General features: G+C 32.8%; 1 protein-coding gene across 1 annotated transcript in view; it reads right to left on the bottom strand.

Moving 5' to 3' along the window:
• LOC130891477 (uncharacterized) overlaps positions 1-15247 on the bottom strand; it is a 48511-nt gene extending 33264 nt beyond the window's left edge. The window contains exons 1-5 of the mRNA XM_057796260.1: positions 15114-15247; positions 12367-12506; positions 10989-11301; positions 3522-3736; positions 3155-3301 (exon numbers count right to left, since the gene is read on the bottom strand). Of these exons, the coding sequence (XP_057652243.1) occupies positions 3155-3301; positions 3522-3736; positions 10989-11301; positions 12367-12506; positions 15114-15138 (840 nt within the window). The 5' untranslated portion in view covers positions 15139-15247. The remainder of the gene's footprint in view (positions 1-3154; positions 3302-3521; positions 3737-10988; positions 11302-12366; positions 12507-15113) is intronic.
• Positions 15248-15894: the final 647 nt, after the last annotated feature.

Raw genomic sequence — 15894 nt, 5'->3', positions numbered from 1 at the left:
AAATATTGAAATGAATTTGTTATATTAGATATGATCACCAGGTGAGGAACTGTATTATATTGAGGATAAGGTAGTGATGAACGAGTATGGGAGGTCTAAGCAATGCTGAATTTGAATATAATCAAGCATTTGGAAGAAATGAAACATACCAAGGTGGTTCAAATATAAACCGAAATTTTGCTATAAAAAATTTTATTGTTATTTATGTTACAGAGCTGAAATTTTTACAGTTTTTCTAGATAGTCTCCGTAACAGACTACATTCTTTTGCAAACACTCCGGAAGCTTTCGGATGCCTTTTTCATAAAAATCTCTCAGCTTGTCACGTAACCATTCGCGCACGTAAGATTCTATCTCCGCATTGCTTTCCAATCGCAGTGCGTCAAGTACCTCTTTCAATAGATAAAACTCGCATAGCGACAAATGGGGACTATGATGAGGGTGTTCTAGTGTTTCCTGTTTCTCAACCCATTTTCTGGCGATGCGAGCAAGGCGTAAGTTTTTCCGCTCAAAATTCTGAAGTCTTGTTACCTATCTGGCTGAAATTTAGTGGTAACCGAGCAGTTTATGAATTATTTGCACAATATTACCTACGCTGATGCCAAATAAAATAAGTTTTTGTACGGCACTGACGTTCTTATCGGTAACACTTTTTCTGGGGCGCCGCGCTTGCGATATGTTTGTTACCACTACTCAGACTTTTCTGATAACGGAACAGTATTCAGACACTTGAGTCTTGGAGAGGCACTCATCCTCGAATTACTCGGATAAACTTTGGTAACTTTGAGCGGATATTACATTACCTTCGACCAAAAAACGAATAATGTTGCCCAACAAACACTGGTAGATCCTTCCCGCTCATGGCTATAAGTTTTCTAGCGTTTATATTTGAACCACCCCCTTATTTCAGATTTATGAATAAAATATAAAATACGATAATTATGGAAGAGGAATGTATAAGATTTGAAAGATTAGAAAACGTTTAAAAAATAAAGTTAATGCAAGGAGATAAGAAATAAGAATTTTAAAGAAAAATAGATACAGAAAATTGAAAATGATAATGGATACCAATAATAACCGCAATAGCATTGGCGTTGCCGGATCATTTATAGTATGCGTTTCTTCTACGAGAAACTAGATAGCGTAATTCATGGCTATTACAGTGCTTTCTGTGATATTATTCTGTTCGTTTGCAGAATTTTTTGTTTTCTACTTGGTAGAATGCTGCTGAAACTGTTTTGATGTTAAAAACGGCTTCCAAATATAACGCTACGGGAGAAACTTGAACCTACGAGTCTTTTGCACAGTTTAAACATGGCAACATGTCGATTGATAACAAACCTCGTTGTGAGCGCGCATCAATTCTCCGATTCGACACCAATGTTAAAAATTCGAAATCTTATGCTTAGCGCGCGATTTAATGAAGGCAACTAGCAACCGACAACCAGCAACTGCAACCAAAAATGGTAGTGGGGGGGAAGGTTTCTGCAGTTGAATTATTTCATCTGCGGCGACGAATCGCCAGGTTTGTCGCAGGTTGCCGGCTGATGGGAGAGAAGAACTGGTAAAAGAGCCAATAATATAAGAATCTCATGAGAATAATGAGAATATAGATTATAATAATCTTTCTGATACAGTTCAAAGCAGCATTTATATATTTATTCTATGTTACAATACTTCATTAAAAGAGAGTGCGTATCTATAATATGGAATATATAATAAATCTTACATAACTTGATTGTTAAAGTGTTTAGTTTAAATATATTCATTCCGTCAAATGAGAGCTGGAAGAACTGCTTCTTTTCATAACTTCTCTTATTATTCATTGTTAAAATAAATTCAGCAGCTGCGGCTATTTTTCTGTTTCTATCAGCACATAAGTGATTCATAACCTGTACACATTGAAACTGATAGTTTCTTAATTGCTGCACTTGAACTTGATTCACAAGATTTTCATACCATCTACGGTATTCTGGGGTCCGATGCAAATACATTTTTCCCACTATACCTTAATCACATTTATTTGAAATAGACGCTACTTTAACATAACAGCACTGCTCTTGTATGTCAACAGTTTCAAACGCACTTACAGCCTTTCATCACTTTTGGTTGCGGTTGCTGGTTGCCTTCATGAAATTGCACCCTTGGGGACTAACGAATGACAATTAGTTAACGATAAGTGAATATTAGGTCATCTTGAAGCTCTGCTCAAAAAATTTTGTCAGAAGATTGGTGAATAAAAAGAATTATTCCTCGGCTCTGACTGGCAATCGGGAAAAAAATCGTATTGAAAAGTGTCGTGGTATGAAAGAACAGCTTGAAACTGATCCATATTTTCTGTCAAAAGACATCATTGGTCATGGTCATGGTGCTATGGTTATTATCTAATCAATTCAATAGAAGACACAATCGTCATATCGTTCAAAAAATGTCATCAAGTCAATAACCGTTCAACAATTTTTGGTTAGGACAGGTTAGGCGACTTTTTCTTATTTCCACGCCGGAAAAGATGCATGAAAGGTCACTGATTCCACAAAATCAAATATAACGAAAAATTAGCTGTCTGCCGTTTCTACAGATGAGTACAAACAATGATTTGAATAGTGGAAGCACAAAAGGCGTTAAAAATGAATTGTATATAATTATTGGAAGTAAGAATGACTAGGAAAACTAAGAGAGATATATTGAGGGGAAAAAATAACATGAGAATTAAAATATGTAAAGATATAGATAAAAATAGTATCAGCATCAAAGAAATGATAAATAACAAGCATTATCAGGATATGATAGATATAATAACAAGTAAATATTATTAGAGGAAAAAAGAAAGTCATTGAATGAGAATATATATTGAGTTGAAAATGAAATATAAAGGAGATTAAAGATCAACTAATCTAAATGACATCACATGAACAAACTAGAATTTGACAATGGCGGATATGAATGAGGAAAAACAATAATATGGGAATATTTCTGGGCTCAAACTCATCTTCACCCTCTATCTTCCTCCATAATCTTACTCGTTATTTCATGTACAATGTGCAAGTCAGAGTAAATTCAGGGCATTAGATATGGTGTAAGCACTAATAAGTATTCACTACCAAAATATTCGAGCAACAGGAGTTTTTATACTAAATTACCAAATATATACTTACGGTATCTATACTAAATTTCATAATTTTATTCATATATGTTGGCGTCTCTGAGATTAAAGTTTGATAGCACCAAAACTGAGTCACTGCGTTGATTAAAATTGTCCAAAAAGAAAGGTTAGTCAATATTTTCTTAAACGGCAACTTGACCTAAAAATTACAATTATCATTTAACTCTCTCCAATTTTAGTCTCGTATTTCTTCTCCCAATATTGTTTGCACATCAAAATACAAATATGGAAATAGAAATATTAAATGGGAACACAGATGCAAACGCAAAAATGTTTTGTTTTCCTCATTTAAGGTTTTATATTATTTTCAACACAATAGTTTATGGGCGTTTATTCATTAATGCTGATATTTATCATACCTGCTCTTTTTTTTCTACGTTCTTTAAAATGTAGTTCTTCTCTTCTTTGGATATCGCCGGGTGTTTATCTGGACTATCCGCTCCATAGAAATAATAAATGACTATCCATAAAAAACCTGCTCCACCATATACATAAAAAGAAAATGGCCATCCATACCAGGTGGATGAAATGTATCCTACTATGGGCATGGTAACAATTGAACCAAACGGGGCACCTTAAAAATATTTAATTGATAACGGTTATTGTTCACTCTGATTGCTCCACTGTTTATTGTGTGGCCTATTTTTTAGTTGCACGAGTATAATCTGGTTGTAAAGAAGGGAGCACCTGATACAGGGAAATATCTGCAAAATGCAAAATGCATTGAAAAAATAAATTGTACGTTATAACCTCATGCACCTGAAACCCACCGTCTTTTCCCGATGAATATATCTAATTATCACACTTTTCATTTCCTGCCAATGTATTCACTTGACCGCTCTTTTTAACATTGTACTGAAAATGTTCTCATAATTTGTAATTTCTCAGCTTTTTACTACTTTCCATGCAATCCGTATCCCGCGTATTAGTATTGGCAGTTGTGAAAATAAATTGCTGGGACTTACTTCGATTTCGAAGAAAAATAAACATATTTTCGAGTACAAACATGGCTGGATAATATATTAAATGGTCTTTTCTAGGGCTATAAATTAACTAGAACCAGTAAAATAATCTCTTAAAACTATTATTTCGTAAATACCAAAAAGTAGGGAGGCATATTTTTTAAGTAAGCACCGTTTTGCGATTCCGCCGCCGCAACTCCAAGGTCGGCGTTCTGCACATGCGCGCTGGTTACCTACATCTCTTGTCTACGCACTGACGCCATTACAATCTGATTCTTCATTGTGTACGTTGTTTACTGAGTGTTTAAGATGCCACCGACAATCGTGAGTCCCGCCGATTGTGAAGTACGGGCTGTTATACGATTTCTTAGTGCTAAAGGCGTAAAACCGATCGATATTCATCGTGAGATCTGTGAAGAAGAAGAAACAACAATCCATGGAATGGCGAAATTCATTATCACCGAAAAAAGGAAAGTTTAAGCAAACAATTTCTACCCGGATGTGTACATGCGCACAGTTTTTTGAGACAGAAAAGGAGTATTGCTAGTGGAGTTTCGGCCTCGTAATGAGACAATCAATGCAGCGTCTTATTGTGAGACATTGAACAATCTGCATCGTGCAATCCAGAACAAAAGACGTGGCAAATTGAGTAAGGGTATCGTTTTGCTGCATGACAACGCCCGTCCACATGTGGCTAATCGGACCAAAGATCTCATCAAATCTTTTCAATGGGAAACTCTAGATCATCCTCCCTATAGTCCTGATCTGGCGCCCAGCGACTACCATTTGTTCCTGCACTTGAAGAAACACCTGGGCGGTCAGAGTATTCAAGACGATAACGAAGTCAAAACAGTTGTGATACAGTGATTAACAAGTCAGGAGGCAGAATTTTATGAGGAGGGTATTCAAAAACTGGTGCCACGTTATGACAAGTGCCTCGCTATTCATGGAAATTATGTAGAAAATTAGACTAAATTATTGCGATATCTTAGCACTCCTTTTTTAATTCCAAAACGGTACTTACTTAAAAAATATGCCTCGTAAATCCTACAATGATGATTAATTATTACATGATGAGAGAGCTGAAAATTTCCAATATATGATTCATAAATGTAAAATTGATTAAATATACTCTGATTACAAACTATATCTGCTATCTGCCCTCTCCCTTTCACTGCCTGCAAATATAAATATCTATGCTATTGCCAATAGTTTCAAATTTTACAATAAAACTCTGAAGACCATACAAATTAATTCATTTATGAAACCTTTTTCACCTCAAATATTGAATGCCGATAGAATAAAGTATTCAATAATTGGCACCAGCACTTGAATTATCACGTAACGTTGGCTAGACCAAGTATAAGAATGTACTTGTACTATATTTATATACTTTATATACTTCGACAAATGTAAGTTTATCCTTCTAGGTATAAGGAAGTTGTAACACCCCCATATGGTAAGACCATATGTCTGGGATAACGCCAGAAAGCCTTAAATGTTTGAGATATTTATCAAATTTTCTTAGTCGTTGGAAAGTTAGTTACTTATTGAAGGGCCCCTGTATACAAAAATAGTTTCCGAAACTCTTAATTCCCGATGTTTCTAGAGAAAACCAGATGTTCGAAATGAATATATAAGCAATAAGTCTCTTGACGCACACAAAACTGGTGCTTATAAAAATCTTTGTTAAAGCTTTAGACATAGGAGGTAATGAGTTTTTTGATTTGACACTGAAATTCCCATGTATAAATGAAGCAAATCTAGAACCTCAAGCAGTAAAGCTTAAAAAAATCAAAAGTTTGAAACTACACTTTCAAGAATAAGGAAAAGAGTATAAGATGCAATCAGACATGTATGTAACCTGCTAAAAAAAGTCAGCCAACTACATAAATGCTGTTGAAGAATTTCTCTCATAATAAGACAAGCACGATGAGAGTTTCCATCAGCAAATTCATCAGATGGAAAAGCGCTGAAAAGAATAATAACAAAAGGACTCCAAATATTCTAGCGAACCACTATTGGACCCTTAAACGTGATACCGCTTCTGGCAAATACAAGCGAGAAAACGAAACGATTGTATTAATATTTTTTTGATACAATAAGAAGTATATTTTGTATAAAATTGCTAATCTATTTTTTTAAGTTACCACTAGATTGCTTATGAATTGGAATTCAGTACAATTCAGTACAGACAATAGACGCAAAAGAAAGATTTGAACGGAGCCAAAAAATTTCGAAATACAGATCAGTGATAATTTAATAATACTTCAGATAGTCAATATTGGAACTTTTCTGTTGATAAAAATCAAAGTTTCTTATCACCGAACCAATTGAGATTATCACACATTAATAGATGCATTTGTTCCCTACTTTTTTCGTTTTCAATATACACTAAATTATTAAATTATTTATTTTATGATCTGTATAATTTTCTTTAAATCACAAAACACAAGTGGAGCACATGGATTATTGTAAACTCGCTTTCAATAGCTTATTATGTATAAATCTATGAAAGGGAATCTCGAAATATTAGCACGTGAAAATAGATTAATATCTTATACACTCATTAAGGACTGATAACAATAAATGATCTCAAAAATTCGTATATTTGATCTATTCATTCTTAACCGACTATGAAAAGTACCCAAGAACTCCTACCTCAAAACATATATACCGGGGCGAGTTTCAAAGAAGTGTTTATAATACTTATTCGTATGACAAAAACTATTTAATCATTAAACTATTATTTGTGAGTTGGTTATTTGTCAAAAACTGAAATTTTATCATTGCTGTTTGATACTGTAGAGGTTGAATTGCAAATACAGAAAAAAACGAGCATATCACAATTAAATTACAGAAACTAAACAAAACTATCCTATTTATTATAGAATACGGACACGTATACCATATAACCTCCAAAGACATGGATGATTGAAAGCGATGATTGAAATAGTTACTCACATTACGAAAAGTTTCTAGAGAAAAAATTCGAAATTCATTCCGTATCTTGAAGGAAATAGTTCATTCAGTTTACCATTGATTAAGTAATTAGCGTGAGTAGGCGCAACCACATTCTTTGACGTGTACTAAGTGGGTCTTTTTCCAATGAAAGAAGTAATTGGTTTATTAGAAAATCTAAATACATGGCAGTATTTACATTTTCTTCAAAAAATATGGTCCTAATACATATTCAAAGAATACCTCCCGAAATATTCAACGACTATCTAGTTAGAATCACTATGTGATATGGATAGATGGATAATAGTGAAAGTGTTTCCTGTTAACACAATCATTGTTATTTAACGTAGCTTCATCTCCAAATAGAACACAGTCGAAAAAGTCTTAACTTCTCGTAAAGCACACCTACAAAATGTTAGTCTTTTTTCAAAATCAAATCAATTAATTCCTGTTGTAAGTAAATGTGGTAGAGGTGCATTCTGCTTTTGTCAAGGATTCTTTTCATACCGTAGTAGCTCAGCTCTTGTGTCCTAGAGAGACTCTTTACAATTTTGTGTGGATTTTCTGTAACTCCAAGCAAAACATTAATTTCATTTTCTTCTATCACAGTCACAGTCAAGTATTTAATCGTTCAGGATATTCATGATTTATTGCACCCGTGCGATTGAACCGCTCCATTAATCTCTTCAAGATTGGTTATGGGAGTTGCCGCCTTTCAGAAAAACCTGATACACTATTGCTGATAGTAAGGCGTTTTTATTGCATGCTCCCAAAATCCAGATCACATTATTCATTCTATCACTAGTAAATATCAATTTTTGACAAATAAATCATAGCCAAATCACAATTAATTATTAAATGATTTACTATTTTCCACAGAAAAAACAATATATATCAATAACTGAATAATTTAATTATAGGTAGGATGGCCATGAAAACTTTGTTCAAAAAGGGGATAGTCAGATTATTTTTGCAGTCGTGGTGTAGGTACAGGAATGAACTCAAATGTACCGGAAATTCAAACATTTATTTTGCATTCAATTTTCAAACCCTTTAAAACATCAAAAAGTGTAAAATATTTTTAGAATGTTTAATGGCCTAACCCAAAACTAAATGAAAATTTTATAGTTAAGCATGTTTATGCAAAACTTCAGTATGTTTATGAAATTATTGAAACAAAATACCAAACACGGTATTTAGAATTTAGAAAACCTCAAAACATTCTCTTACAATTTTTTTTCCAAAAAAAAAATCCAATCAACATTTTCACTTGAGTGTCCTGATTGTTGTGTAGTTTCTGTTTCTTTGTTCCAAAACTTCTAGGAGCTGCTTATTTTTTTCAATACATTTTTGTTTTTCATTAGCATTTCGTAAAATTTATCACAAGAATCATAGAAAGTCACTGGTACCATCAACATGGAACTTTTTCTAAATCTGCATGAGGATTGATTCCATTATTAATATTCTGGAAGTGTATCTAAATATTTACCGATTGTGTAATAAGAAATTATCAGGTAACAACTTTTATTCATTTCATAAAAAAATAGTTAAAAATTTTACTGGCTAAAAAACGGGTCTTTTCGTAAACCGAAGGGACAATCCCAAAAGCCTGAAATAACGGAACTTTCCCGTTAAAAACAGGAAGTATGGCCAGCCTAGGTATAGCGAATGCTTGATAAAATCAGGAATGTATTGGTATTACTTGTCGATACCCACATAAAATACAGGTTGATTCATTTGAAAAAACCGAGAAAATGATGTATGATTCATCCTGTATCAGATTCAAGGCATATTTTAGAAATAAATAATTTTCCAGAATGTTCACTACGCATTTGAATGCTTTGGCCTCTATACATTGGCGGATTTACCAGCAGGCTGCGTGGCAAATTTTAAAAATTAAAATAAATACAAATTTCGAAAATTGGAGAGAAATTAAAGTATTTAACAAAAATCAGAATATTTTCCTATATACAGTGCTAAATAATAAATATTTCAACATCTCCATATAAACAATTACTAAACGCTTAATAATTATACATGAATGCCTGGCATGTTCAATGGCTTGCAAGCAAAAAATCGCCTTTTATGTGCCACGTTCTGCCCATTCTTTGATTTAGTGGTAATTGCGGCTGCTGATTGTCTATAGAAGCGTAACGCTTTTTCATTTGCTGCAGGAAACCTACGTTTTTTTGTGAACTCCGCCCTTAATGATTTAAATCGGAAAAGAAAAGGGCGTAAAAGGGTAAATCTGCCATTTTGGTCAGCTAGAGAGGAAGCATGTAAAAGTTTGAAAGAATTTAGACTCGAAGTTCTTAGAATTTTGCAATCAATCAACGATGATTGTACCGAAAAGTCTGCAAAGCGACAGGAAGCGGCGGGAATACTTTTGAAATTAGAAAAACTGGAAACTATGGTAATGGTTGTTGAATGAAATGTTTTTTTGGTGAGAATAAACAAAGCGAATGTTCAAATTCAGGCTTCTAACACAGATTTAATTACCGTTGCTGAACTTTACGAATCACTCCGATGCTTTTCATAGTTGACCGACAGAATTTCAAGTACTTTGAAGAAAAGGCAATCGAGTTAAGCGTATCGAAAGAATATACAAGAGTGATGAAAAAAAGATAAAAAAAAAGAAAAAAACTATTTGATGAAACACCCGAAAATATTGGAAAAGCTGCGAACGATTCCTTCAGGGATAACATGTTTCTCGTTGTCATATCCGAGTTAGCACAACGGCAAGAGGCTTAGGTATTGCAATACTTTTATAGTTTGACTTAAATTATAATACTAACAAATAAATTTTTTACGTAAGCTCCATTAATATTATGTAAGTATTTATTGTATAGATTTGAAACATACCTTAAGGTGACATCAGACGTTTCACTTTTCGGTTCATTCGGATGAATGATCACTCAAGTGAATGTTCTCTTTTTTTTACATTCCCCGATCACACAAAATGACAAAAAATTGAACTTTATTCGCTCATTTCCTCGAATATGTCAAACGAACTCGAGTGAACGTTCCTTCGTGTTCATACGTTTCATTTTTCGTTCATTCGGAGTGCGAGTGAATGATGCCGAATGCCGAAATCCAACATCGCTGGATAGGTTCACTAATAAATTGATTTATCACTTTTGATTCATTTAATGCCTAGATTTTGATAATTTTTTGCTGTAAAAATAACCAAGGATTTAACACGGTACCGTAGTTCTCAATGATATTAGCCATACGGTAAAAGTTGATGTAACGAGGATGATGGAACACAAATCATAAAGTTGGAATTTTATTGATATGTTTGTGGACTAAGATATCAAAATCTAGAGGCAGCAAAAATTGAATACCCTATGAGCGGTAAAACTGTAAATCCGCCACTGCCGCTACAGATCTTTATTTTTGAATTTTTCTTACATTATACAATGCATTAATCTTTTCACTATTTTTAAGGAAAATTGGTTATAACTTCTTAAATATCACGTAAAATACATCGTAATATAGTTAAGGAGAGGTCAAGCTGATTCTAAATATACCATAAAATATATGGTTTGTCATTTCAAAAAATGTAACTTTGATATAACACAGCGTACTGTGCTGTAGTACTGTACTCTCATATCACAAAGGACAAACGCGGCACTGAACGCAAATAAGACTAATCAATCACCCTGTATACTCATGTAGGTATCGAATCTAATCAGATATCAAATTATTAAAGTTGATGCTCGTTTTTAATGATAAAAAAATGTGTATATTTTGCCAAAATATTAACAACATAATTAAAAATAAATTTTATTCCCGATTTTTTTGAGTTTTCCTTAATTAAATCAAAGGACTGGTTATCACAAATAATGTAGTGACTCTTTATATTCAAGAAATAGATATATTGAATTAATAATCAAAACTTACCAGCAAAAACTAAAGAAGCAATTGAAGACATCTCGTTTTTTGGAGACCACAATGGTAATAAATTGTAAATAGAGGGATAAAAAAATCCCTGAGAAATTCCTTGCAAACTTCTACATAACATGACTCCGTAAGAACCAAGTAATTCGGACATTTTAGGTAGTAGACAATGAAGAATCGAGTTTATCGCCATTGCTATCATGAGAAAGTATTTTGTACCGTATATTCTTCCCAAATTCCCGGCTAGTACTTGAAGAAATAGATATCCCCATAAAAATGAAGACAAGAGTGTACTAGTATTTGTCCAATCATATGTCTTGAAAATAAATAAATTGAAAATTAATGTCTGTCATAAATTACTCCCATAAGTGGAAGTGATGAAAACTTTCTACTCAATACTTAAACTTGGTTAGTTGAAAATTGGTGTCCCACCCTGTAGAATTTTCGTGGCAAGTGAATTTAATTAATTACTAGAATTTAATATATAATAAATGAGGTATAGTGAAAAATACGGACAACTATTTTATTAGAAACAAAGTCAAAAAGTAACAAACACTCAATTAACCTCCACCATTACTTCATTTGACTATTATTATCCTTATCCTAACGTTGAATCCATGATTGGAAGCAGTTCTGGAAGACTTCTTTTGGAATGGCTTTCATCTGATCTACCATCACCTTTCCAATGTCGAAACGTTTCCTTTCCAGCAAATTTTTCGTTTAAAAAGTGACATGATGAAAAGTATGGTAAGTCGAACGAAGGTAGATAGACAGACAAACAGTATCAAAACTAACTTGACATGGTTGTTGTCATGATGGAAGAAAAACCGATGCTTCATTTTTCTAGTCTTGTGTCACAAACGACTATGGTTGAAAGGATTTTTATGGAAATTGTTTTCCATCGAGAACTAAATCAAGGCTATTTCCAGTAATAATATTGACAACCAAATTCGTATATGCATGAGGATGATCTTCCAATTTCAAGCAAATTAAAACACGATTTCAATTCCATACCATATGTTGAAGTGTTTTGCATAGACTGATACGGGATTTTCAGTATTTCACTAAACTAATTAAACGAGCATTTTATCCACTTTTGTATATTTTAATTTAGTTTAAAGTGACAGATGTTTTAAACTTGAAACACAACTAAATATTTTTATTCATGTTTCTTTTACGGAAGACTCACAATTCGACTGAAATGACTAGAGTAGCAGACTGATACGCGGCTAGGACGTAACTAATAAACATAGATAAGTAGCGTAAGTGAATGCTGACGTATTTTTTGATCCCACCTCGTATATACTCGTAGCACACTTCATGACTCTTGAAAGCAATATTATATTAATCGACCCACTTATATTTAAATTGAAATACTTACTGGAACATCCTTATTAGGACTACTAGATTTATCTGTCATAGCAACTAGAGCTATAGCTAGTTGTACTCGCATTCCAATAGCTATAGTTAATAGCAAAAATAACAGAAATGCTTCAACATGTCGTATACCTATTATTGGAGCTGAAACAATTGAACTCAATATTATTCTTAAATTTCAATTTTAATAGTATCTCAGTAAAAAAACAACCGCGACGCTTTCTGCACGGTTGCAAATTACCAAATACAGAAATAACCACGCAGAAAATGTAGCTTAAAAGTACACATGAAGTGTGGTATTAAAATTGAAGAATCGTTTGCAATCTTTGCTACTGACGTGATTCAATCAAACAGCAACGCGAAGCTGCTAGAGCCGGAATAGAGAAGCATGCTAGAAAAATATTGGCGCTGTCCCGTAAAAAACTACATCCTTCTAAGATTGGTCAAAATGTCGACCCCTGGGAGTGTTCTAGCTGTAGTTCTAAGCGTTAATGATTCCAGCTTGCATAGTCGCAATGAATTCAACTTCGCTGATTCAAATTTTATAAACGCATCGGATATTCCAAGGTGTTCATTAAATTTGAATAAAGCTTCAGCTCTTTCGTCTGAATTCAAAGAAGGCTTTTTGATGTGCCTTGTAAACTTCATTGTAATACACAAAAAATGCGACTGCAGGGCCAATGAGATGTTGAGCAGTTCTAAATACCACAATAATAGTGCCTGCAAAAACAAGTATATGGCTTTATCGACCTGCGATTCAGTTACCTATTATTATAAATAAAGTTTCATGTAGAAATTTTCAGGTTTCTCTGCTAATTTACTTGACATATTAAAAGCATGAGCTCTTTAAATTATCAAGAACGCACTAGCCGTTTGATTGTTGTTATTCATTGAATACGACGCGTCGTGGTCAACCCAACAAGAATGGTTACAAAGCGAAAAATCATGACATTTCGGTATTTGGTCGTTAGGCACCGTCCAGAACGCGTTGCGGTCGTTTTTTTTTTCGCTCAATGCGCGTTTTCGATGTTTGAGCAAATCATATACATTCAATTTGGGAGCAATGTCAACAATATCGGAGTGTGTAGAGCGAGCTATCAGAAGTTGAAAAAAACGGGCCTCGTACATTCTCCTTCCTATCGTTACTTGATACGCATTCTTATATATACAGGGTGATTCATTAAGAATGTCTGAACTGTAGATTCTAGACCTGAAAATATGATGATTCTGCTCAACATGCCTTATGCAAATATAGCTAGTTTCCGAGAGTTCAAAGTTCAAATTTACATTTTGATTTTCGCAATAATTTTTTGTGTTTTCACAATTTCTCTTTGAAAATTGGTAATTTTACGTTTTTTGGCATGAGGAATCATAATTTGCAGTCTAATTTAACATTGCTAATAGAGGGTGCTAGTTACATTTGTTTGTGTTAATTAAATCAATGTAAACTTTTTTTGGGCTAAACTTGCGACTAAAATAATAAAAAAAATATTAAAAAGCGTTAAATTCTACAAAAAAAAGTTACTCTTCTTTGATTCGTGTAACTCAATCGGTTATCGAGTTATTTGCTTCTAAAAAGTTCAATAAATTTTAATTTTTTCATAAAAAAGTTTTAATATTCCTTAAATATGTAAAAATAACAAATTTGTTAACAAATATTATAAAAATAATCATTTGTGGGATTCTCCACATGCTATGAGGGCAACACATTTTCAACACGAGTTTAAGATTAACATTTGGTGTGGTATAATATGTGGGTATTTAATAGGTCCTTTTGAACTGCCAACCAATTTAAATGGACCGCTTTATTTAGATTTTCTTCAAGAACATTTACACGAATTATACTAAAATTTTTTGAGAAAATTAAAATTTTTAGCAAAATTAGGAGATTATTCAATTTAATAATATTGTTTCTGATATATTATTAGTATATTTTATTTATTTCTTTAAGCGAATCATATATGTATATCTTAATAAAAAATGTTTTAAACCTAGACCCTTTGACTTATTTAGAACTGTTCGAAATGAATGGACCAAACATTCGTTAAAATAAATAATACATAAATGAAGAGTATCGTATCTAAATATTTTGATCAAGACTTAAAGAAAATTCTAAGCGTCAATTTTTTAGCAATCTCTCAAAAATTATTGGAAAAAAACTAATTTTAAAACAGAAGAGACCTAAAATCAAGTACATTTAAAAGCAATGATATTTCCAACCAGACTGAAACCGTTTTTGTTAATAATTCCACAAGTATTTCGACAACAACATAAAATACGTATAGTTATTGGAAAAAATAGGAATTCTATGTGTTATTTTGTGATTTACGACATTCATTTACCATATTTTAAATTAATTTCATCTTCTTGACCACAGGGTGCTTCATCAAGTATTTAATCTGTTTCTTTGGTATTTCGATTAATGATTTTGCATGAAAAATAAATTTGATTGCTCAAAGTATGTTGATGATATATGTTACTGAACTGAAAGCGAGTTTAAGATTGCTTTTTACATTATTGCTCTTGAAAACACCGACGATTTCGCTCGGATTTCTGTAAAAGTTGCTTCAGGGAAATCGACTGTGAGATGCGTGCCGTCAGCATGGGAACCTATGTTTGGTGATGACATAATTCATGTAGCGAACGTGATTATGATCTCATAATAGAAAGTAGAATATTTCAAAAGAAAATAATAACAGTTAGGTCAACTCTATAATAACCGCTAAACTCAAAAAAATATAACAAACTCACAAAATCCTAATGGCCAAGACAACATTGTGATTCCAGCGTGACGTCAAGCGCGATATGTGTCAAATTTTAGCTGAAAATTCAACATACCGGTGTATGTGTATCGTGATGTCGTATCTCTAATTATCTGTTTCAAGCTTTCCAAACATACATTGCTGATATAATTAATAATTGTCTATAATGACTAGACACTTCACTACCAGATAATATTCTTCTTTTTGTTTATTGAATACCGCGTTGTAACAATAAAATTTTAAATTTGTGTTTTGATATGTCAATATTTGATACAAATGATAAGATTGCTTCAATTCTAAATATATTTTCTTGAAAATTGAATTTAGTTATGTACTCAGAATTGATAGTCGCTATATGAACATACGTTATCTCACCATCTCAAATGTATCTGATTTATTTGTTATTTTAAAAGATTTAGATTATAAGTAAATTAGGATTATTTTATCTGAATAAACCGTTCATACTTATATACAACCGGTGTCTGAAATGTTTCCAAACTCACCCTGAAGATATCGGCTAATGTCAATATAATTTTGGAAATACGACGGTTGCTAGTTAAGTTTTGAGAAAAATAAAAAAAATATATTTATAATTGGATACAGCATTATTGTTTTTCGGAATATTCTTCATTGAGGTCAATACAATTTTGCAAGGGTTTGAACCTATTTTCGATTTATCCATTCCAATTGAGGTTTCTCCAAAACATGTGGTTTGAACGCATGAACCGTTTTCTTCAGGTATAGAACGCAATTTATTGTTAATTTGCGGG

This window comes from Diorhabda carinulata, chromosome 3, assembly GCF_026250575.1.
Source record: "Diorhabda carinulata isolate Delta chromosome 3, icDioCari1.1, whole genome shotgun sequence".
Taxonomy (NCBI): domain Eukaryota; kingdom Metazoa; phylum Arthropoda; class Insecta; order Coleoptera; family Chrysomelidae; genus Diorhabda; species Diorhabda carinulata.
This window is presented reverse-complemented; position numbering and strand designations above follow the sequence as displayed.